The sequence below is a fragment of the Trichoderma aggressivum genome, assembly GCF_033847375.1.
Source record: "Trichoderma aggressivum f. europaeum strain CBS 100526 chromosome Unknown scaffold_024, whole genome shotgun sequence".
In the NCBI taxonomy this organism is placed as follows: Eukaryota; Fungi; Ascomycota; class Sordariomycetes; order Hypocreales; family Hypocreaceae; genus Trichoderma; species Trichoderma aggressivum.
Window position 1 is genome coordinate 356,059 of NW_026946390.1, and position 23,820 is coordinate 379,878.

General features: G+C 53.1%; 5 protein-coding genes across 5 annotated transcripts; 2 read left to right on the forward strand and 3 right to left on the reverse strand.

Moving 5' to 3' along the window:
* Positions 1–645: 645 nt before the first annotated feature.
* Triagg1_6271 (uncharacterized protein) lies at positions 646–2,937 on the forward strand (the record flags this gene model as incomplete). The annotated part of the gene is made up of 3 exons (XM_062900877.1): positions 646–1,059; positions 1,126–2,146; positions 2,195–2,937. 3 exons carry the CDS (start codon positions 646–648, stop codon positions 2,935–2,937), a joined length of 2,178 nt encoding a protein of 725 aa, XP_062754817.1.
* Positions 2,938–3,467: 530 nt separating this feature from the next.
* Triagg1_6272 (uncharacterized protein) lies at positions 3,468–4,996 on the reverse strand (the record flags this gene model as incomplete). Its single annotated transcript, XM_062900878.1, has 3 exons — positions 3,468–3,553; positions 3,611–3,775; positions 3,853–4,996. The coding sequence occupies 3 exons, from the start codon at positions 4,994–4,996 to the stop codon at positions 3,468–3,470; spliced, it is 1,395 nt and encodes a 464-aa protein (XP_062754818.1).
* A 383-nt stretch (positions 4,997–5,379) lies between these two features.
* Triagg1_6273 (uncharacterized protein) lies at positions 5,380–6,670 on the forward strand (the record flags this gene model as incomplete). Its single annotated transcript, XM_062900879.1, has 6 exons — positions 5,380–5,437; positions 5,634–5,758; positions 5,830–5,919; positions 6,105–6,342; positions 6,448–6,542; positions 6,614–6,670. 6 exons carry the CDS (start codon positions 5,380–5,382, stop codon positions 6,668–6,670), a joined length of 663 nt encoding a protein of 220 aa, XP_062754819.1.
* Positions 6,671–6,856: 186 nt separating this feature from the next.
* Triagg1_6274 (uncharacterized protein) lies at positions 6,857–9,667 on the reverse strand (the record flags this gene model as incomplete). The annotated part of the gene is made up of 3 exons (XM_062900880.1): positions 6,857–7,783; positions 7,855–9,464; positions 9,508–9,667. The coding sequence occupies 3 exons, from the start codon at positions 9,665–9,667 to the stop codon at positions 6,857–6,859; spliced, it is 2,697 nt and encodes an 898-aa protein (XP_062754820.1).
* Positions 9,668–11,258: 1,591 nt separating this feature from the next.
* On the reverse strand, positions 11,259–20,730 carry Triagg1_6275 (uncharacterized protein; the record flags this gene model as incomplete). Its single annotated transcript, XM_062900881.1, has 3 exons — positions 11,259–13,504; positions 13,567–20,491; positions 20,578–20,730. The coding sequence occupies 3 exons, from the start codon at positions 20,728–20,730 to the stop codon at positions 11,259–11,261; spliced, it is 9,324 nt and encodes a 3,107-aa protein (XP_062754821.1).
* Between the last annotated feature and the right edge of the window lie 3,090 nt (positions 20,731–23,820).

A 23,820-nucleotide genomic window follows, 5' to 3' on the forward strand; every position in this document is an offset into this window, starting at 1 on the left:
ATGCTCTGTAAAACTGAATCAAGAGGTCTATCTTTTTCTTGGATATATTGATACTCTTCACAATATGCGGCCTTGTTATTTTTCTCTTTGGTCATCAATGGTGAATAGTGAATACATAATGTTATCACTGTTACCAAAGTATTAATTGCCGTTTGATAAGGCACTTTGCGCAGCCCTTCGTTCGAGTCGATCACGGCCATCCCTTAGGTTTCGCAGATATAAATTCTACATATTGCACCGATAATACAAAAAGTATTATTCATACATGATAGCATTGCATTTGTTTTTAAAGAGTTTGTCCACGTCATCTGTTATTCCTCTCCAAGGACGTATAAGAGGCTCATGCCAAATAGACCGAAATATGCATCAATTGAGTATGCATCTATCGAGTTTCTTCCAACGCGTCTCCCCCAAAGCTAGACGCGTTAATTGATCCAAGCTACCCTGCGACCAGAAAAGCAGCAGCAGTTCAGTAATAATTTCCACGTTCCATAATCTAACAGATATTTGAATGTTGTCACTACCAACATCAATTCTAACAGCTCGACAGATCACACTCGGCAACAATCTCAGGTTCCTTGATCTATTCAGCGGCTACTATAGTTCTCTGCTCACTACAAGTTACAATTATCGACGCCGTTATCAATGCCAGCCCAAACCACCTCTCAAACCAACACTCAATCTACCCGCGGGCGCAAGCGGGCTCTTTCTACCACAGAAACTCGAGAAAGCTCACAAGACAGTGCAGAAAGCGAAGAAGTGCAGTGGGAATGGATATACAACACCGAGCAGGCAGAACACGGCGACGATGAGGGCGATCGCAAAAGGAGAAAAGTCACGGCCAGCTCCAAGATTATCGGCGCTCGGTATGGCGACTTTGAATGTCACGTTGGGGACACGGTGATGCTCAAGGCCGATGGATCTAATGGATCATGGGTGGCCATCATCTGTGATTTCCGGGAGGACGCTGAGAACGAAGGGATGGCTGCCAATTTTATGTGGTTTTTGACGGAGAAGGAGATTCTTAACAAGGACAGAAAGCGAAAGGACTTTTACTGGGTAAGCGCAAACGCCATGCTTTTGTGTTGTGTCGCTATGGCATCCCTCTCCTAACACATGGTGCAGAATGAGCTCTATATATCACCATCCTGGGATGTGAATCCCCTGGCTTCGATCGACGGAAAGGCCAACATCATGTCACTGGATGCCTTCCTCAGCTCGTACCCGTCTGGCAAGATCCCGCGGAACTCTCCCGACTATGGAAAGACATTTGTCTGCCGGCGCGGCTGCAACACTCGGTCAACAACATACACGGATGAATTTACATGGGAGGAGGTGTATCAGAACGGACAAGATGTGCCAGCACTGATTGAAATGGTCGAGAAAAACACCAAACCAACTCGGCGCAGAGCTCGAGCACAATCACCGCCAGACGGCGACACATATCTACCGCCTCAAACACCTACCAAAACAGGAAGAACCCCTGCAACCACCCCCAAGTCGAAGCGAGGACCAAGGAGCGCCTCCAAGAAACTCGAGTTCACGCCGTTGGCCACCCGGAAGCTGTCGCCGAGTCAGGTTCAAGCTTCTCCATTTCAGATCGCCCGTTCACGGCTCCACGTCGCAGCTGTTCCCTCCAGTCTGCCGTGTCGTGAAGGAGAATTCTCGCTCGTATACTCGCATCTAGAAGCCGCCATTACTGAGGGTACTGGTAACTGTATCTACATTTCTGGAACACCAGGCACTGGAAAGACGGCCACTGTGCGAGAGGTCATCTCTCGCCTCGAGGAAGCTGTCGGGTCAGACGAGTTGGATGATTTCATCTTCGTCGAAATCAATGGCATGAAGATTACGGATCCTCACCAAGCGTACTCGCTGCTCTGGGAGGCTCTCAAAGGTGATCGTGCCAGCCCGGCCCAAGCCCTCGATCTTCTGGAACGCGAGTTCAACAACCCAAGTCCAAGACGCATTCCATGTGTGGTGTTGATGGATGAACTTGATCAACTGGTCACAAAGAACCAGGCAGTCATGTACAACTTTTTCAATTGGCCAACCCTCCGACATAGCCGCCTCATCGTACTCGCCGTAGCCAACACAATGGATCTACCAGAGAGAACGTTGAGCAACAAGATCAGCAGTCGTTTAGGTATGTCTATAAAATTTAACATTAATCAGACAGAGACTGTGTGACCAGAAGCTAACCACCTCGACACAGGTCTTACTCGAATTACGTTTCCAGGATACAATCACGAACAGCTCATGAAGATTATCCAGTCCCGTCTCGAAGGTGTACCGGGGAATATCGTCGACGCAGACGCCGTCCAGTTTGCCAGCCGCAAAGTAGCCGCTGTCAGCGGAGACGCCAGACGAGCGTTAGACATCTGCCGTCGAGCCGTTGAACTCGCCGAGGGCGATGCCCCGGGAGACCCCATGACACCAAGCAAGAGAGCTCCGGACAGCGGAGCCCCTGACCAGTCGCGGCGCGGAAGAGTCACAATCTCCACCATCAAGAGGGCCATCAACGAAGCTACAACGAATCCTATACAGCAGCACCTGCGCGGCCTCCCGTTGACGTCCAAGATGCTCATGGCCGCGCTGATTCTGAGAATTCGGCGGTCCGGCTTGGCTGAGACGACGCTTGGCGAGACTTTGGATGAGCTCCAGCGAGTGGCGGCTTTTTCGGCCAGACCTCCCCCCGGCATGGCCCAGATTCTTCCCGGACTGGCCAAGGGGACGCAAGTTGTCGGCCGACGCTTGGTAGGGCGGCCGATGTACATTCATACAGCTGCCCTGGAGCTCGTGGCGGCTGGATTGGTCAATCTGGAGGCCCATCGTGCGGACCGATCGAGCAGGTTGCGGTTAGCTATTGCGGATGATGAAGTGAAGATGGCGCTGCGTGATGATGTCGATCTCAAGGCCATGGGTCTAAGTGTTTAGATGGAACAGTCTAGCTCCATCTATCTAATCACCCATGTTTTCAGAGGGAACACAGATGTGAAAAAGAAGCCTTTCCTCTGCCTTTTAGCATATCTCTTATAATGCAGCCTTTGGTGTGTTTGGATACCAATGGTGGAATAGCGATGATGCCATGATCTATAGAAAAAGAAGATGCTTTGGGATCAGTTATCCAGTTTTTTAAGCGTTCAGCATACATTTTTTTTCATGGCACAATACATCACGGAGTTTTTGATGACTTCCCCGATTCTCTCAGAGGTCATATAACAGTCATGCATAGCGTAATTAAAATGTTTCTTTTATCAACATGAACCAAAATTCGAAAAGACTTCTGCCATCATGCCCAGCTATTTCCCAAATATGCATAAAAATATCCGTGGGCATACACTTCTCCGCCTGTGATATCCCAGAGCGCAGCGCAGGATCTATTCTTACTGCCCGTCGCCGTTTGATATATAAAATGGTTTCAGACGATTAACATTAAAAAAAACAAGACGCCCATAAACTCCCGGCTAAAATTTCCTGTGTGCCAATGACGGCGTCCATTGTATCGGATGCGTCTCCTCGGACGCTTTTTCATCTTGTTTCCAGATTTTGACTTGATTTGAGTTAGCATACGACAAAGTAGACGGCGGAAAGATTAAGGAGCACATACTAGTTTTGTCAGCCTCGCCTGTGATGAGACGCAGACCAGAGCGGTCAAATGTTGAGCTCATGATTCCTGATTCGGCATCTAGGGAGCCGGGTTGTGCGGTTGTGTCCATGGATTGGAAGCGATAACCAGATTTCCAGTCCCAGAAGCTCATTGAGCCATTGTCGCCTAGATTATGCAGTTAGAACATGAATCACAAAACTCCCCCCTTTCCATAAGCCACCGGGGGAAGGGATAAAACATACCTCCTGAGAAGAACACATTATTGCTATTCACACTCATGGTGTTGATAATGGCATTATGGCCCTCAAAGTTTTGCATGAAAGCGCCCTCTGGGCATTTCCACTGCTTGATACCGCTAGTGCTGCCTGATGCAAAGGTGAATTCGGTAGGATGGACGGCGAGAGCCCGGACGCCCTTCTTGTGGTGGGTGAGAACGCCCATGGTCTTTCCGGCCGCCAGATCCCAGAGCCTGACGGTCGAGTCCAGCGATGCCGTGATGACCTGGGGATCCGCCTCCTGACACTTGACGTCCGACACAGTGCCGGTATGGCCCGACAAGACGTGGATGTTGCTTCTCGTGCGCATGTCCCAAACTCGAGCAACACCATCGCGACCGCCTGTGACGAGGACATCCAGCGTGGGATGTAGAGAGAGCGTGTAGACGCCGCTGAGGTGGCCGTGATAGTGACGAATCACCTTGTTCGTCTCCAAGTCCCAGCACTTGACCATCTTATCCTCGCCACAAGAAAACAGGTATGGATGTCGTGGAGACACAGCCAGACCGCGAACAGTGCTGATGTGGCCTGTCAAGGTCAATCTCAGCGATCCAGTAGCGAGATCCCAGATCTTGATTGTCCTGTCGCCAGCACCACTGGCAAACCACTTGTTCCCCGGCTCGACTGCCAAACTGCGCACCCAGCCCAGGTGGCCCGAGATGACCCTCATCAGCTTCCACGGCGGATGCCACTCGGGCTTGACCTGCTGGATGGCCGGCGACCCTCTCACCGTCAGGCTCATGCTCTGCGGTGTCGTCCCCGATGCTTTCGTCGTCGTAGATTCGCCTCCGTTGGCGGCCGATGAAGATGGTGCCGCCTCGAGAAGCTTGGGCGTCTTGCGCGGCGGTGCTGCTGCGCCCGTCTTTGCCGTTTTCCGCAGCGCCTGCTTCGATGGCTGCTTGGCGGCGAGGGCCTCGGGCAGCGTCTGCACAGCGGCGTATTCGGCCTCGAAGCGCCGCTTCATGACGGCATCCTCAAAGACGCCCTCGAGCTTCTGGCGCTTGCCGTTGGCCAATTCGAGGCGCGAGTACAGATTCCGTGTCGCGGCCGCATTCTGAGACGCGAGAGCGCCGAGGTGAAGCGCGTCTTGCGGCGTCTGTGGTGCCTCCATGGCGGATGAAAAGAAAAAAAAAGAGAAAACGAGAAGAAGGCTGGAGTTGGCGATCCGCGTCTTGGAAAGGAAAAGCAGCAAGAGGCGAGTTTGAATTGAAATCCGGTTCAGCCTTCTGTGGCGCAGGCTGTGGTGTAAAAGGGTGGCTCCAGCTCAAGCCTGTGGCGCAAGCATCCAAGGCTAAAAGCAGCAAAAGCTACCAACAAGCACATACGCAATACAGCGGCGGCCTACCCTGGAGACTGTGATTGCAAATCCGGGCAACGTTGGAGTTTGTCAACTTCTCTGCTTCACGGTCCCAGGATCATCTTTCTTCTGCACCTTTTCATCTCATCTCATACATCTTCCCTCCTTTATAGATTCCTTATACCGCCATCGCCGTCATGGCTGACACAGAAAGTGATCGGTTTCCTCTGCACAAAGCTGCTAGAGAAGGCAGAGGTATTGCAACAACCATTCACTCTCAGCTTCAACGCAACGAATAACATGGCTAACGCAACCTTCAGTGGCTGCAGCTGAAGGACTTCTCAAGGCAAGTCATCAAATAGACGAGATACACATCTTATCTATATCTATATATCTGCGTGTATAAGAAGCATCAGCGTCAACTCAAAATGCCAACACATCTCACAGACAGATCCCAAGCTCTCAAAGCGCAAAGACGATGACGGCAGATACGCAATCCACTGGGCAGCCTCGTCCAACAACCACGAGATTGTCCTCCTCTTGGCAAACCAGGCAAGCTTCGATCCGGATATTCAGGTACAGCATGATTGCAGCTCCAACTCAACTCCCTCAACTCATTTTGCTCATATGCATATATGACATGACAGGACGACAGCGGCTGGACCCCCCTCATGATCTCCGCCAGCGTCCCCAACAGCGAGCCAGTCCTAAACTTACTTCTTTCAAGAGGCGCCGACGTCAACATCAAGAGCAAGTCTCACTCTAAATCACATCCCCTTGATTCATTTCCCATCTAACAATCTTCATCTATACAGACAACAACGGCCAAGTAAGTCAAAGAATTATCCCATTCCACGAGAGAAGACGATATCTCAAATAGCCTACCGTATATCAGGTTCCATCGCTAACCCAAAACCCCCAGACGGCCCTCCACTTCGTCGCCTCCAAGAAGAACCTCGACGTCGCCCGTCTTCTCATCGACTCCAAGCCCCCAGCTTCAACACGCGTCCGCGACCGCCGCGGCCAGTACCCCATCCATCGCGCCGCGGCCGTCGGCTCAGTGCCCATGGTTATGCTCCTGCTCAAGAACAAGAGCCCCCTGAATGCTGCTGACAATGAGGGCTACACGCCGCTCCACCATGCTGTTGCAGAGGGTCACGGTGCGTTGAGCTCTCATGCTTTGTTCATTCACTTCTATTATTTGACTTGGGCCGAGTTTTTTTTGCTACTGAGAATGAGATAAACTAATACGTGCGTGTTTATAGGAGACACTGCTGTTGCTCTGCTGAGAGAAGAAGCCGACTTCACACTCAAGACCAGCGACGGAGAGCTGGCCATTGATTTAGCTCCGGACAAAGAAGTAAGCGTCTCTCAATAACACCGTCTAATCTGATAGCCTTCAAGTAACATGAATCAACACTCTGCAAACAGGTTCGCAACTTCATCATCCAAGGCGCTGAGAGAGAAGGCATCCAGCTAGTCGATTAGCTTCCCAGCCATATGTATAGTAGTAGTAGTAGTCAACCAGCCATAATCTAACATAATACATAAAAACAATGTACAAATCTAATTTACAGCTGCTGCCGTACCTGTCATTTCACGTCATAGTGCTTCATTACCTTCTTCTTTTCTCCCCCCCTTTTCCTATTAAACGACGCCGTCCATCCATTTCACTTACTTTACTGTCCGCTCAATCAGCTCCCGATACATCGTCTTGACATCATCCACATCTGCCCTCAGCTCATCAACCAGCTCGCTCTTCTCCCCCAGCAGCTCCAGCGTAGTTTGATATCTTGTATCCAAATCAGCGACTTGCTTCTCCAGCTCTGGCACCCTTGCGGACGCTGCTTTTGCGTCTTCTAGTTCCTTCATCAGGGCCACCATGTCTCCTCTTGCCTCGTCTCTCTGGCTACACACCCTCGCCATCTCTTCCTTGGCCGCCACTCTTTCCGCCTCTAGACGACGTATCGCGGCACTCATCCTTTCCACCAACTGGACCGACGGCCCCGCCGCTACCGTCGATACCGAAATCATGTCTTGCGCGAGATTACGGGGAGACGAGGGGGCAGTATCGCTGATTCCATTCTCCCTCTCCATTACGGACGGGGGCAGCGCGGGAGGTGATCCCAACGGCGGGTCCAGAGGAGAGAATGGAGATGGTGGGATAGACCCGGTAAGTGAGAATGTTCCCGTTCCTGTTCGGGTCGGGAGATGCGTGGGAGGTCGTCGAAGGATGCCGAGCCCTTCTCCTACAGCATCCGTTATACTCACAGGGGTAGGTGACCGTCGTATGCGGTTGGGGACGGACAATCCGACGGCTTCGGAGCTGAATGTTCGTGGAACGGAGAGTAACGGCGACTCTGGGCGACTCTGGTTTCGCGATGTTGCTACTGCAACTTCATCGGCCCACTGTCGTCCTGTCTCGGCTGTAAAGGATCTGCTCGCTGCTTGCTTCTCCTTTTCTAGATCGGAGCGTGTTTGTTCGAGAGCCGTCTCTGTGGCTTTGGTGGACTTTTTGAGAATAGCTAACTCTTCGCGGCAAGCCTCCAGCTGCAGTTGGACGTCTTGCAGCTCATCCTCGAGAGTTCTACCGCGTTTGGCCTGTGAGAGCAGAGTCGAGTTAGCATCAAGTTCACTGCAAGGACTAAATGAGGATTCAGAGTAAAACTGACCGCATCTCGCGCTTTTTTACGCATTTCCGACTCGCGGCGCTCAGCTTCGTCCCTCTCCCTCTCCAGGCTTGTTGTCTTTGCCATTAAAGACGCCTCGATACCCTGCCAATTTTGCCTGGCAGAGGCATACTGAGACTGCAGCGTCTCTATCTGCCGGAACAGCTTCATCTGGGCTTCACCGCCTGTGCTCGAAGCCGCTTCCTCTGCCGTCACCCGTACGCCTTCTAGCTTGCTCTCCATGTTCTGGAGTTCAAGCCGTAGCTCGGCTTCGACGGTGCTACCGCGCTGGGTGGCGCGCTCGAGCTTCTCGCCCCATTCTATGGCGTCCAGACGGGCTTTCTCGCTGAGGGCTTCCAACTCTGCTCGAACGGCATCATTGGCATCTTCGAGCTCCTTTTGCTTCACCCGCTCTGCGGCAATCGCCTTGCTTAGAGCATCGGCCTTGGCGACCTCACCCTGCTCCTCTTTGGCCCTGACTTCCTGTTCAAGTCGGCGTATGGCCGCATCTTTATTAGTGTTCTCCTTCTTTAGACTGTCAATTTCCTTGCGTAGGCTCGTGGTGGCCTTTATCGCCTCTCGTCGACGCTTTTCCTTCTCTTCATCTCCGTCCAACCGGTTGCGCAGTGCCTCAACATCCGATACTGCCTTATCCGTTGCCTTGCGTGCCTCATCCAACTGCTTGTCGCGTTCACTTATTTGAAGCCGCAATGTCTTGATCAATGTTCGATACTTGTGATCTGCTCCGGCTAGCTTCTGACCTTCTTCCATTAACAGCGCGATCCTTTCATCTTTTTCCGCTAGCTTCTTTTCCAGGCTGCCGGATGGGGCTGAAGATGCAGCTTTGTTTGCCGTTTCGGCGGCACTCTTGGAAAGATACTGGATTTTGGCCTGTAAAGAGTCGATGCGTTCGGCGTACTCTTGGATCTCCTCTCGGTGTCGCAATTTGGCCTCCTCCAGCTCGCGAGAAACTTCGGACACATCAGCTCCATTCTCTACCACTGGCACTGTTACCGGCTCGTTGTGTGTTGGAATTTCATTTTCGACCGGGGGTGGAGATTCGACTTCCCCCTCTTCTGCAGGTGCTTCTTCAGACGCCGGTTGCGCTTCAGTCTCGGGAAGAGTATCGTTTGTCTCATCAGGAGCGGGTTCTAGTACAACCTCGGCAGTCGTATCCTCGTCCGTTATCGTTATCGGTATTGGTATTGTTGTCGTGGTTGTAGTCGTCGCCGTCGTAGAGGTATCAGTAGGGGCAGAATCGACAGCAGTTTGGGCAGACTCGGGTTCGGGTTCGGGTTCGGGTCTCTGATCCGGTAGAGGCTCAGACCTGTCCCCCTTGTCCATCGAGGGCCTCTCCATGGAGCTTCGGCTGGCCACATCGATCGAGCTGCGTGGTGAGGCATTCGCCCGATTGTCTCCTGCCGCAGGCGCATTCTTGCCGGCCATGGCCTTGGCCAGCCTCGCCTGTAGCCGATCATTGGCGCGGTTGGTCGACGACGCTCGAGAGTTTGCTGTGCGGATTGCCTGGTTAGCCAGCTGCGTGCGTGCTGAAGCCTTGAAGAAGATTGGAAGCATTGCCGTTTCCCCTCCCCCTCCTCGCCTTGTGCTTCTTCCTACCTCTCGACACGTCACCTCATCCACATCTTCGGCACTTACCAGAGCTCGTCACCTTGGGACTGGCAGTTGCCGCTGCCAGTCCAGCAGCTGCAGGTTCTCCTGCACTGCGATCATCGTCCGACTCGGCCAGAATCGTATCCAGGCGCGACTCGACACCGGCCACGGCCTGCTGCAGAAACGAGCCCCATCGCGCCGCCATGGTCTAGAGAAAGCCCCAGGCGAGGGGACCAACCGAGATCCAGTGCTTTAGTTACGACTCTGCGATGCGATGCGTATGAGGTATTGATTGAGTAAAGCAACGTCTGCGTCCCCTCGGCCCCTGGAGGCACAAGGGCGTCAAGGGAACAAGAAAAGGCACAGTTGGTTTCCTTTGATGCCCACGCAATGCAATGCAATTAATTGGATTTATTTTGGCACAGGTTGCAACGAGGCCCGCGCCACGCCACCCGGAAAAGGCGAGGTTTGGCAGCGGCTCCGGGCCCAGTGCCAGCTAGTAATAAATTCGATCCGGCGATTGTCGATTTCGGGGGCCCCTCTTCTTCTTTGTCTCTTTTTTCCCGGACATGCCACCTTTGGAGTGCCTTGGTAGACAACTAGAGTATGATGGGTTGGGGGGTAGAAGCTGACACGCGTACTCGTATGTGCATGGACGGCTGTGCATTTTGTAAGTTAGTACCTTAGTAGGTAGGTACTAAGGTAGTTGTCGTTGGCCGCTAACCTGAGGTATCTACGAGTACTTCCTACTGAGCCTGTTAATTCACTTTTATTACCAGCTTAACCGATGCATGATAGCGTATACTTGTAGGTACTGTTGAATATTCGAGAGATATCCGCTCAATGTGTAATTTATATAGATGAACAACGCTCTCTAGACCATTGTGACTTGCTGGTTATATGTAGCGAATTTTGCCTCTGAATCAGGCTCAATGCCGACTTCTCGTACCACCACCATGGCGAGAACGCAAATATTCGGGCTGCCACATTACGTTATTTACGGAGTACAATGCAATTCAGTACAAGGAGGTGGGGAACAGCTAAACCACCATCACCAATCCCATCCAATCCGGAGTGCAGCAATCATATATTGCAATTACTCTCACGAATACATTCCATTCGTTGTCTCTTCTACTCCCCATCATCATACAACAGCCCCCCAGATTCACTGTATACAATGACACAATTTGACACGTATCAAATGTCAAAGCGGGTGGCCCGTTTGCCCGGTCAAAGCAACACAAATGCGCTACTGCACAAGGTACATATTCCTTGGACACAATCGATATAATTTGCGAGTACAAGACTCCAAAGCTACCCGGATACCCACTGCGCGTATGCAAGATAAAGAAGAAAAAAACAGTTATGCGAGGCAATTTGCAGCATTCATCTCATGACAATTGATACACCTGGTCTCAACCGACCGGGAAAAAAATCCAAAAAACCCACAAGCCTCGTTCGTACAACATGTCGACATCGCCGGCGAAAGTGAAAAAGAAAGTGAAAAGAAAAACAAACATCCCCTCCATCTTACACTATACCGGGGTAGAGATGACTGCAGATATCCTGGATGGACTGGTTTCCATGCAGGGCGTCTCCGACATCCCGGAAAGAATCGGCAGAACTGTAACATGATACCGCTTCCATAGCGGCGTCCGGATTTCAATCATTCATCATGGCAATAGAAGCAAGAAAAACAGATATGTGAGAGAAGCTGAAAGAGAGAGAAAAAAGAATTAAAGAAGAAAAAAAAATAGATCAAACTCGCTCGCTCATGGTCCATGCGACTCTCCACTTCATCCAAATCTTCGCCACCAGCTGCTTCGAGGCTGATGCTCTGCGGCTGCGGATTCCCGTCGACTGCGATGGCGCTCATCGCTTCCGTCCGATGCGCCATTGCGCTTCTCTCGCTCTCTTCGTTCTCGCCTCTCTCGGCGGCGTCTCTCGTCTGCATCCTCCACAGGCACTTCTTCGTACTTGGCCTTCCGCCGTGCGCGCCGGGCCTCGCGCCGGGCTAGTTCGTCGTCTTCCGTATACGGCATCGCATCTGTTGTATGTCCGGCATCGTCCAGATGCGGAGGGGGATCCGAATGCTCCTTGACCCATGACGATGTCCCGGAGTGTGGCCACGTTGTCACCGGCGCTCTCTTGCCGTCTCGTCGACGTTCCTTGGCTGGGTAGACGTGGTCATCCATCGCCGGCTCCGTATATCGTCGACTGCTCTTTCTCGGCCTTTCATATGCTGCTGCAGCCTCAGCCGCCGCCGCCGCCGCCTCCTCCTCAGCAGCTTTGGCGGCACGCCTTGCCTCACGTCTGCGCTGTCGCTCGGCGGCTTCGTCCTCAGATGGATCTGGATGAGATCTACGCCGCTGGCGCTTGGATGCTCTCAGCGCCTCTTCCTCCCTCTCCCTCTCCCGCTCCTTCTCCCTTTCCCTTTCTTTGCGAAGGCGATGCCGCTCGGCCTTTCGAGCCTCTCGATCTTCGGCCTTTCGAGCTCCTCGATCTTCGGCTTTTCGAGCTTCTCGATCTTCGGCTGCGCGACGCTCCTCCTCTTCGCGATGACGAGCCGCACGTCGTTCGCGGCGAGCTTCCTTTTCTTCAAGCTTGCGAGTTTCGCTATCGTCTCTGCGCTTTCGTCGCCGTTCACGGTCGTCAGCGGGGCGTTCTGCTTCTCGCTCCGGCTTCCTGCTCTTGCGGCTTGATACCCGTGGAGCTTCTCGATCAGTGTCCACCACGGGTATATCAAACTCTACGCCAGTCTCAACTTTAGATGCTCTGGGCGTCATGAAGCCGCTGAAAAGCCCAGACAGTCCTGTCTTCTTCGACAGCGAGGCTCCTCGCCGTCTGCCTGCCTGTTCAGGGCTGGGGGGATCCGTTGTGATGAATTCCTCATCACGAGACCTTGTGCTTCGATGTCTTTCGTGTGGGTGAGCCACATGGACATCGGCGTCGAGAGCACCCGTCATGACGATATCCTCATCCTCCTGGAGGTTCGTCTTGCGAGATCTCCTTTTTGAGCTTGAATTGTCGAAACCGAGAATCTTGGCCGCTTTTGACGTTACGTCGGGGATCTCCTCTGGAGGTGGAGAAGCAAGACCGTGATTGCCAATGGAATGTCTCCTGGAAGGCTTGCCGCTGCCATTTATACCTGATGGCCGCTTCTCCTTTTCTCGCGTAGACATTGATCTGACCCGGTGCCCTGAGGACCTGGGTGGTCTTTCTACTTGTTCTACCCTCTCTGAAGCGGAGTCCCTAGAAGATGTCTTTTCCATTGCCCGCCTGGAAGATTTTTCTGACTTGTGCTTTGACGATCTCTTCTCCTCCCTTTCTCTGCGAGGAGGGGATGCCACCGCTGGCCATTTCTCTTTTTCTCGGCTAGATCTCGACCTTTCTTTCCTGGAGGATTTCGGCTCCGGCGGCGGCGTCAAAGGTGGATCAGGAACTGCAGGCGGAGGAGGAGGTGGTGGAGGAGGAGGCATCGGGGCCAATTGCGGAGGAGGAGGCGGTACCACTATATCCTCTCTGGGGCGGCGTTTCTTACTCTTCCTCTCCTTCCTTGGTGCTTCGTCGACGATGGCAATTATCTCGTTTTCATCGTCGTCGTCAGGGAATGTGCCTGGAACATCCGACTCTCGCCGGCGCCTCCTGGGCAGGTCCCTATCTTGTGCGATGATCGGCTCTTCAGCCTTTGTTCTTCTCCTGGTACGACCTTCTTGTGGTGGCTCGTTCTTGGCGACAGGTGGTTCTTCCACGTCATCATCTCCATATTGCAAATCTTCAACCGCCTGTTCAACGTTAGCTGCTAGTTCTTTCTTGGCCACCTGTTCATCATCTGCCGCTTTTCTTCCATGTCGATCCGCGGGTTTCACTTCGGTATCCGAGTCTGATGCTGGTGGTGGGGATGGTGGGAGGGTGGGACGAGCTACTTCTTCCGGTGCTTCTTGGAAAGCCTTGAGGCCGATAGCGATTTTGCCGCCCAGAGACTGTGGCTGTTCCGACGATTTTTGAGATGCATTATCAACCGATCTTGTCTCTGGTTCCTCTAAAGTTGCATTTCTGGTCAGTAAATTCCTTTTAATGTCAGTATAGTGAAAGCCAACAAACCTTGTGGCTTTGGCTTTTTAGAGCCGCCGAGACCCCAGAAGCTGAATGCGCTTGATGCGTTCGTCTCCTTGGGTGCAAGTAGCTCCTCTATCTCCGCAGGGCTCATGTCAAAGTCAGGGTCTGGCTTGACACCTGTTTCCGCTTTCTGCTCTGTACTCGGCTCTGCCTCTCCTTCGGATGGGAGATCTCGAGACTTCTTGTCTTTCTTGTCCTTCCTGTCTCGTTTATCCTTCTTGTCGTCCTTTTCCTTCTTGTCCTTCTTGGAGCTCTTCTTTAACTTCCTCGCAGCCTCTTCAGCCTCGAGGGCAGCCTTCTCTTCGGCCTCTCGAGCTACCCTCAGCTCTTCTTCGCGGGCAGCTTGCTCCTCGGCCTCACGGGCAGCTTGTTCTTCTTCGGCCGCTCGAATGGCTTCTTCGTCGTCATCGGCATCAATGTCATTGTCGTCGTCAGCATCGACATCGTCGTCATCATTGTCGTTAGCATCATCAGCTGCTTCATCACTATCGTCTTCGCTATCCTGACTGGCGTTGGCAGCCAGCTCAGCTTCCCGGGCGGCCTGCTCTTCCTTTCTCTTTGCCGCCTTCTCTCGAAGATGAGATAATCGTTCGCCGTCCTTCTTCGATAGTTTGCCTTTCCTATCCTTCTTACGAAGCAAGTCGTCTACTTCCTTTTCCTCTTCGGCAATTGCGGCCTCCTCCTTGGCAGCCTTCTCTGCTTCGTATGCAGCTTGCTCTTCGGCTTTACGGGCCGCTCTCTCTTCAGCTTTCGCCTGGAGCTCGTTCAGTCGCTGCTCTAGTTTGCTTGATAAGCCCATAAACGAGTTATGTTTCTTGTCAAGGAGTCGCTCTATTTCTTCCTCTTCTTCGGCGATTGCAGCTGCCTCTATGGCCTCCTGAGCGGCACGCTCTTCTGCTTCCTTGGCCGCTTCCTCAGCTTCTCGAGCAGCCTGTTCTGCAGCTTCTGCAGCTTCTCGATCAGCCTTCTCTTTCGCTCGCTTTGCCGCGTTTGCTTGCAATTCTTTCAACCTTTGCTCTGATTTACTCGACAAGCTTTTGAACGAACTGGTCTTCTTCTTCAGTAAAAGAGCCAATTCTTCCTCTTCTGCGGCAATCTCGGCAGCCTTCTTTGCTTCCCGAGCGGCCTGCTCCTCGGCCTCCTTAGCTGCTTCCTCAGCTTCTCGGGCAGCCAGTTCTTCAGCCCGCTTTGCCGCGTTGACCTCCAGCTCATTCAACCTTTGCTCCGATTTGCTTGGCAGGCCTTTGTATGAACTAGCTTTCCTTTTCCGTAGAAGAGCAAGTTCTTCCTCTTCAGCAGCGATTGCGGCAGCTTCTGCGGCTTCCTGAGCAGCTCGCTCCTCAGCTTCCCTAGCAGCCTGCTCCTCGGCTTCTCTAGCTGCTTTTTCATCGGCGCGTCGTTGGGCGTTAGCTTGCAGTTCATTTAACCTTGCCTCTGTCTTACTCGACAGAGCCTTGTGTGAACTGGCTTTCTTTTTAACGAGATAATCAAGCTCTTCTTCTTCTGCAAGAATCGCAGCAGCCTCCGCAGCTTCCTGGGCGGCTCGCTCTTCCGTTTCCCTAGCAGCCTGTTCCTCAGCTTCTCGAGCTGCCTTTTCATCGGCACGCCGTTGGGCATTGGCTTGGAGTTCGGCCAGCCTTTGCTCTGATTTACTTGACAGGCTTTTGGACGAACCAGTCTTCTTTCTGAGTAAGACGGCTAACTCTTCCTCTTCTGCAGCGATCTCGGCAGCTTCGGCAGCCTCCCGGGCGGCTTGCTCTTCAGCTTCCCTGGCAGCCAGCTCTTCAGCTTCTCGAGCTGCCTTTTCATCAGCACGCCGCTGTGCGTTGGCCTGGAGCTCGACCAATCTCTCTTCTGCTCCGTTCAGTAATTGACCTTTATATGATCGAGCTTTCTTTTTCATAAGATAGTCCAGTTCTTCCTCCTCCTTGGCGATTGCAGCAGCCTTTTCGGCTTCCTTGGCGGCTTGCTCTTCGGCTGCTTTGACTGCTTCCTCAGCTTCACGAGCGGCTTGTTCTTCAGCCTCCCGAGCAGCTTTCTCCTCCGCCCGTTTTGCAGCCTTGGCCTGAAGTATTTTGAGCCTTTCTTCTCCTTTAGACGAGAGCTTTGACGTTGCCTTTTTCTCGAGCAACAATGCTAATGCCTTCTCCTCTTCCGCAATTATGGCAAGTTTCTTTGCCTCTTGAGCGGCAAGTTCTTCGGCTTCTCTAGCTGCTTGTTCAGCTTCTCTGGCTGCCTGCTCCGCTTCGCGAGCTGCCTGTTCTTCAGCTTCGCGAGCTGCCTTCTCTTGAGCTCGTCTCGTGGCGTTGGCTTGGAGGTCGATCAGTCTCTCTTCCTGTGAATTTGGAAGTTTCCCTTTAAACGCCTTGGCCTTCTTGTCGAGGAGGTAAGCTAATTCTTCCTCCTCTTTGGCAATGGCGGCAGCCTTTCTGGCCTCTCGAGCTTCTCGCTCCCTGGCTTCCTTGGCTGCCCGCTCGGCCTCCTTGGCTGCTTCCTCAGCTTCACGAGCGGCTTGTTCTTCGGCTTCACGAGCGAGACGCTCAGCTTCTGCCTTGGCTCGCTCCGCTTCGATAACTGCTTGACGAGCGGCTTCTTCTTCCGCCCGCTTTTTGGCCTTTGCCTGAAGGAGCTGTAACCTTTGCTCTCCCGATTTGTTAATGCCTAAAAAGGAGTTATCGCGCTTATCAATCAATTGGGCGATTTCTGCCTCTTCTTTGGCAATTGCAGCAGCCTCCGCAGCCTTTGCGGCCTCCTGGGCAGCCCGTTCTTCAGCTTCCTTCGCCGCCCGTTCGGCTTCGCGTTCAGCTTGCTCTTGTGCTTCCCGGGCAGCCTGTTCGGCTTCTTGGGCAGCTCGCTCGTCTGCTCGCTTTGCAGCGTTAGCCTGAAGGATGGCCAGCCTGTCTTCGTCTTTCCTAAGGAGTCTACCAGCTCTTTTGGTCTTCTTTAGTTCTAGAGCGGCGAGTTCCTCTTCTTCCATTGCAATAGCAGCAGCTTGTTCCTTGGCTTCACGTTCACGCTCTTCTGCTTCACGGGCGGCTTGCTCGGCTTCCTGGGCAGCTCGCTCATCTGCCCGCTTCGTAGCATTTTTCTGAAGTGCAGCAAGCCTCTCTTCGTCTTTCCTAAGGAGTTTACTGCCTTTTTTAGCCTTCTTTGCTATCAAAGCGGCTAGCTCCTCTTCTTCTCTGGCGATGGCGGCGACTTGTTCCTCAGCCTCACGGACGCGTTCTTCCTCCTGGCGGGCGGCTTCCTGGGCAGCAGCTTCTGCTACACGAGCAGCTTGCTCTTCCGCTTCTCGAGCGGCACGCTCCTTCTCCTCGGCTTCTCGAGCGGCTTCTCGTGCGGCTTCTTGTGCTACTCGGTCGACTTCGCGGGCGGCTCGTTCTTTCTCTCGTTTTGCGGCGTTCACTCGGAGCGTAATAAGTCTTTGTTCCTCCATTCTAAGGAGCTTGCCCCTTTTAGTTTTCTTCGCCAGCAACGTTGCCATTTCATTCTCCTCCTCCTTGATGATAGCAGCTTCGCGCTCCTCTGCTTCGCGAATAGCATGTTCCTCACCCTCACGTGCGGCCTGGCGTTTGTGCTCGCTGTGGTCGCTTTCACGTTCTACCGTCTCGGCTGCCGCAGCCTTGGTGTCTTCAGGTTCTTCATCAGGCTCAGCCTGCGGCTCGTCTACCTCTTGTTGCACTTCGGCCTCTTTCGGGGCGTTTTCTTGGGCTTCGCGAGCAGCACGTTCTTTGCGTTTCGAGGCGTTTTGCTGGAGCTGGACGAGTTTTTCTTCCTCCTTCTTAGGCAGCTTTCCCTTTTTGAGCTTTTTCGTGAGCAATGCCTTCATTTCCGCCTGCTCTTCAAGTATAATGGCTGCTTGTTCAGCTGCTTCACGGGCAGCTCGCTCCTCTTCTTCGCGTGCTGCTTGCTCTTCAGCCTCTCGAGCTGCTTGCTCCTGGGCGGCCCGTTCCTCGTCTTCGCGTGCCTTCGCTTCTCGCGCAGCTCGTTTCTCGGCCCGGCTAGTGGCATTCTCTTCCAGGAGTGCAAGTCTTTCTTGATCTTTCCTGATTAACTTGCCCCGCCTGGCTTTCTTCGAATTTAATTCAGCCATTTCCCTCTCCTCTTTGGCAGCAACAGCAGCCTCGGCTTCCTCCTCGAGTCTGGCCTTCTCTGCTGCCTCGCGAGCCGCAAGCTCTTGTGCCCTTTGCTCCTCTTCTTGACGGGCTCGTTCATCGGCTTCTTTGGCTTCCCTGTCGGTCTTTTCGGCCTTCTTCTTTTCCTTTTCGAGCTTCTTGAGGTCTTTGTCGGTCAGCCTAGGTATCCTGGACAGCGCCCTATCCGCTTCCTTGTCATTCGACTTGAGCTTTGACGCGGCGGCATGGGGATCTCCTGCTTCATCTTCAGGTTCAGTAAGGTACATTGAAGGGGGAGTGGGCGCACGGGGAGGTGGATCAGCTAAGGCCTCATTCCGAGATTTCAACTTTGCCTTGTTGGACTTTGTCCAGACATAGCTATCGACATCTTCGACCTTGCTACCCCTAACCTCCTCTACGGCGTCAGGCAGGACAATCTCACCGGTGGTCTCATCCACAACTTCAACTGGATCACCCCTGAAATTAGACTTCTTCTTGTCCTGGGCCGAGATGCGGTCGGTTGGCTCTTCGATGACATCAGGTTTCCACGACGAATCGTCAACGTCTCGTCGCTTCTTGTCGCTCTTGCCGATACCCCAAGAGCCGAAGAAACCTTCGCTACCAAATGTGTCCCCCCCGTCCAGCCCTATGTTGTTAGAGTCATCTGCAGGTGCATTGTCTGGGGCGCCCAGCTGAACCAAATCGGTAGTTCCTTTCTTCCTGTCCTTCTTGGAATCTTCTTCGTTCTTGGATTTGGCGGATTTGGATTCCCCCCTGGAGGGGTCAGAAGTTGAACTCTTCTTCTTCTTCTTCTCTTTATCCTTATCCTTATCTCCGTCTCTGTCCTTCTTAATCGTCGTCTCTTCGACGAGGTCTCCAGAAGACTTGGGGCTTTGCGTATCTGCCTTGGACGATCCTTCTCTTGGTTGATCCGTGCCGGACCCAGTAACAGAGTCATTTTTCTTGCCCCCAAAGCCCCAAAAACTCCAGCCCTCCTCCTTCTCTTCGGAATTTCTCCCTTCGGCCGGGTCATTCGCTTCGTCTGGGTCAATGATGCCTTCTCTGCCTTTGGTACCAGCGCTTCCCAAAGGCTCTTCGCCATTTAGACGCTTCTGTTTAGGCTCAGGGATACGCGAAGATGGTTTTTCCGAAATTGGTTTGTCAGATGCCGCAAGTTTCGATTTCTTTTTGTCCTTGTCCTTCTCCTTTTCGCGCTCTTTTTCTTGCTCACGCTCCTTCTCCCTTTCTCTCTCCTTCTTGACCGTCTTTTTGGCGGCAGCAGAGAACCCCCATTCGTCGTCTGGTTGTGGAATCTCCAACTTCGATTCAGGTTTGGGCTCAAGCCTAGATTTGGGCTCAGCTGCCGGCACAGATATAACGGGCTGCGCTAGTTTGTCGCTCTTCTTCTTCTTCCTTTCCTTTGAGGCAGGGACCGAGTCCCACACATTCTCCTGGAGAAGAGCTGCTTCCTGAGCTGCGAATGGCGGAGGTGGCGCTGGGGGAGGTGGCGGCGGCGGGGGCACTTGCTGGTCATACTGCTTGACATTCTCCTCGGCCTTCTTTTTATTCTTTCCAAGTCCCCAGAATGACCAGCCCTCCTCTTTCTCCTCGGGCTTGGACGCCCCCTTGATCGGCATGGGGTCTGGCTTTACTTGGTCTTCAACTGATGTGTCGCTTGCTTTCTTGTCGCTTGTTTTTCCAACGTCGCCTTTGGTGAGGCCGTCATTAACTGCCGGCGCCGCAGGCGCAGCAATGGAACCGGACGTGGGATTGACCTTGTTACTCTTTTTCTTGGACGGATATCCCCACGGGTCATCGTCCCCATCTATCGCATCATGAGGGGCCTCTGCTTTGCTATGGGCCTTGCTCTGTGTCGCATCGGTGTCGGCGACTAGAAATGCTAGAGAGCTGGGTTGTTTTGAGTCGCTGGCGGTCCAAGGATTGCTATCGGGGCTATTGTTTTTGTCGCCAGCGTCGGTATGGGCATCGTTACCACTCGAGGATCCGCTGGCGGCAGCACCAACAAACGATACGAATTTACTACCCCAGGCCCCAAACCCACTCTTGGACTCGTGCGCGTGCGACCCAGAATCGGAATTTTTCCCAGCGTCGTCGTTGAGATTTACGTCGTCAAGAGAGTCGTCGTCGATCGCGTGGGTTGCGGGAGGAGGAGACTCGGTCTCAGGGCCCTTTTTGGTCTTGGTATCCTTTTCGCTGCCTTTGGGAGGCGCCGACAAATCATGTTGCGCGTTGTCATTGTTTGCACCCCGGTCACTATCCTTGTCCCCATCACCGCCACCACCAGCATTACTCCCGTCACCTGCAGCTCCGCCCTGGCCTGCATTACCACCACCACTACCACCCTGCTCCCCACCGCCATTTCCTTCGGGGTTCTGGCTACCTTCCTTGGATGGCCCCTCCGCAGACCGGCTATTGTTGTGGTTATTGGCGCTGCCGTTGTGCCCTCCTTTGTTCTTATTCTTCTTGCCTTTGCAGCGAACAAAGCCATCTTCAGAAGTGAAGTCAATTGTTACATCGAAAATCGGATCGTCGAAGAAGCTAGACCGAGATCGCCTGCGCTGCGTCGATTGAGCCGGGTGTGGGGACGGCTGATGAGGCTCGGCGCGTGGTGCATCTCGGCGAGCAAGCGAATCGGCGTGGCGAGGTTTTGTGACATGATAGACAGAACAGGTCGCTGCAGGTCTCGCATGATGTCGAGAGAGCCACCGCGGGAACAGGTTGGGCACGATTAGTGGTCTGCCCGGCCGTGATGGCCAAGTGGAGGACGAACGATGCTATAATTCCCGGTCAATGCGCTGAAACGAATGACGACGATGCCTACATGACTATGAGCCTTCCCCGCAAGAAACCTGATACGCACCTCTCTACGAACGATCCAAGCTCGAGAAATAAGCTGCAGCCGGACCTGCAGACTGCGCTCATCCCACCCATTAGTCCTTGATCGCCTCAGAGCTGGCCATTCTGTGCATCTCGTCCCGTGTTGATTAAACACCAGTACATCGGCGGTAGCCATTGTCAGAATGGGAGCTGATGCAATGGCACGGCAACGTCGCAATCATGGGAGCTATACTTTTCTCCAGAAAGCAGAGGAGAGGGTGTGTATAGCGGAAGGCTTCTCTTTGAAGCTAGAGATCCCTTGGTAAGGGCATGAAGGGAGAAGGCCGAATCGAAGCTTCAGCAGTTCTCGAGCGTGGTCGAGGGTATTTTCGAAACCGCAGTAAAAGAAAGGACGATATCGTGAACGGATGCGAAAGGCGTTGCGACCTGCAGGCGCACAGATGTGATGTTGCGTCAAAGTACCTGCTGGGATGGTGTAAGTTGTGGCGGCCCGCGCGAGCTTCGTCTCTAGCAGTTGCGGCAGCTGGTCGATTCCATAAGAGATCCACGGACAAGAAAAAATCGCAATAAAACAACGATAGGAAGCAGAAAACAATCCTGTTACTGACAAGAAGAAGAGCTGGAGTGTTACTGCAAGGCGGCGGTTGCATTAGCTGAGTCTTGTGTTTTCCTTTTTTTTTTCTTGAAAAAAAAAAACTTTTGGGTAGGGATGGTACTAACCCGAGTTCTCTGCAGAAGCCGGTGAAGGCGCGTTGCAAGCTGCAGCTATGGGCAGCACAGATAGATTGCCTAGTACCAGACATTAGCACCTAACCCGGCAGCAGTGCAGTAGCATGAACAACGGATAAGATAGCTGGGCTGATGATCTTGGTGCCGCGCCGTCCGCCTCGTCGGTTGGATGTACTGCTCGGTGTTGGTAGTACAGAGAGCTACCAAGGTCCAACTCACGAGTATCAAGGCACTAAGCACGGTAGTACCGTGGGAGGTGGGCTGTAGTGAAGTCGAGTATAAGTTGGTGAGCAAGGCTAGTCGATGTGGAATAGGCCCGGGAGCCTCACAATAAAAGAGGCGGCCGAGCGAGGCGGGATCAAGTGGTGAAAGATGGTGGCGAGGCTGTCCAGAGAGAGGAAACAAGCCACTGCCCGCGGCCCAGGGAAGAAGATTCCCGGCCAAAGTGACTGGCCTCCAGCAGATGCGGAGGGACCAATGATACAGGTGCCCTTGCCTTGGGACTGCCCAACCCACGGAGGGAGAAGAGGCGAGTATCTCAGCTTGAGGTTGCACAAGGGCTGCGGGCTCGACACCCTCTTTTTCCGTGTCTTGCTTTATCTTTTTGCAGCATCACGCTTGGTGTTTTCTCCTTAGGTGACTTGAAACTACTTTGGGCACTACGATATGGCTCTGAAGGTACTAGCACGAGTAATGGATCCATCCAATATGATATCGTAGATAGATGGTGATGCAATAAGAGAGATAGGTAGGTACAGTATAGTACAGGTAAGTCAAACAATCTGCGGCACATGGATCTCATGGGACCCAGCGGGCGTTGGCCAGAGGGCACTCGTGCTTAGGAGTGCAAATACATGCCTTTCCGATCTGCGATTCGGCACCTGGAGAGACAGCGGGTACCGCAGTGTCTCGTACACTGACAGCCGCCTTGCAGCGCCATGTCTTGGATGCTGGAGGTACCACTACCGTAGAACAAGGTACCTATCAAGACCGACCTACGATAGACGTGCCTGAGCCCTCGTGGGACATGCCCATGCCAAAGCATAAACGGGAGAGGACGACTTAGCAGGCGCTAGGCCGTTGAAAGCGCCCAACTGGGAAGGCTAGAGCCTTTGGGCAAACAACGTGACACGAGCGCTGCCGTCATTGCCTCGCTTGTTTCTTTCTCTCTTTCCTCGCCTCGCCTCGCCCTGCCTCGCCCTTGCCTTCTCTCTGCAGTCCTCACCCGCAGGAAGCAAAACGCAGGAAGGAACCAGGACCAGGACCAGCCCTTTGCAGGCGAATGCACGCACACATGAGCAGGTACGATACGACTGACGACTCCCCCAAGAGAACGCTCCCGCACTAAAAGATGCGCCAGTGATGCGCCAGGACGCAGCGGCCCGGCCAATCAAAGTGGCGCTGGGCGGGAGGGTTGGCTGGGCTGCGGGTCCCATTCGCTTGTCACCAGACCCCCAAAGTGCTTAGCGCATCTTTTAGCCCATCTCCAGCTGCAGCCAAACAAGCCCGGCTGCCATCTCGCATGCGGATTGGATCTCCCTTGGTACCTCGTAGGTACCCAACAATTTGAACCAAGGTGAATGGCATTCGATGTTTTTGATGATGGGATACGATGGGGTAGCACAAAGAAAGGGCGAGATCCTACTATTATAGGATTCCTCACAGCTTCGTACTTTGGTAGGTAGCTATGCTGCAAGCTCGTCGCTCTACAGCCGACGACGGATATTGTTATGATATTCACGTCAGATAACACTGATTACCACCGGTCTGATGTTGAAGAGTCGCATACCATCTGCAGCCACTGCCTATTTATTGATGCAGCTCCATGCACCATGAGGCACAGCTGCAATGCATGCGTGTCCCACTGCCGCTGCTGCTGTTTTAAGAAAAATACAGAGCGCGAGCATTCTCAGCCTGCTTTGTTTATTTATTTATTTGTTTATTTTTCCTTTGTGCCTTGACAAGCTCCAGACTAGCGGAGGGGTGTACCTGCTTCGTACCCAGCTGCTGTCATCTATCACTTTTCGTCACAAGGTTTGGTGCAAAGTATCAACTTGATGAGCAGACTCGCAAGAATTGTAATTCTCACCATCACATCACAAGAAAACAAGAAAAATAGAGGATAAAGAACAGAAAAGCCTGGGATTTCGCCCCCCAAACCACACCTTTGACCCCCAAAAAAAACGGCAGCAAAAAACCATACGATCCTCCACTACTCGAGCACCCGGCTGGCCTCGTCGCGTGACAATGTACATGCACGTCCCATGCAGGCGCATGCAGGGCCTCGCTCCACCCGGGGCTGCAAATAAAGTGAATCAGAATCAAGAAAAAAATAAAAAACAAAAAAAAAAAATCTCGCATGAGCGTCTCGCACATACATACATAAACCGCATGGCGCGCATCCCGCACTGACACGCGTGCATGTACCTGTACTTTGCGGCTGGCACTCGACGATCCAAATCGGCCGCCTCTATTGGCTGCCCTGCCCCGAATCTGCGTGCCCTGCGTATCCAGCGCCAGGTACCGGTACGGCTCT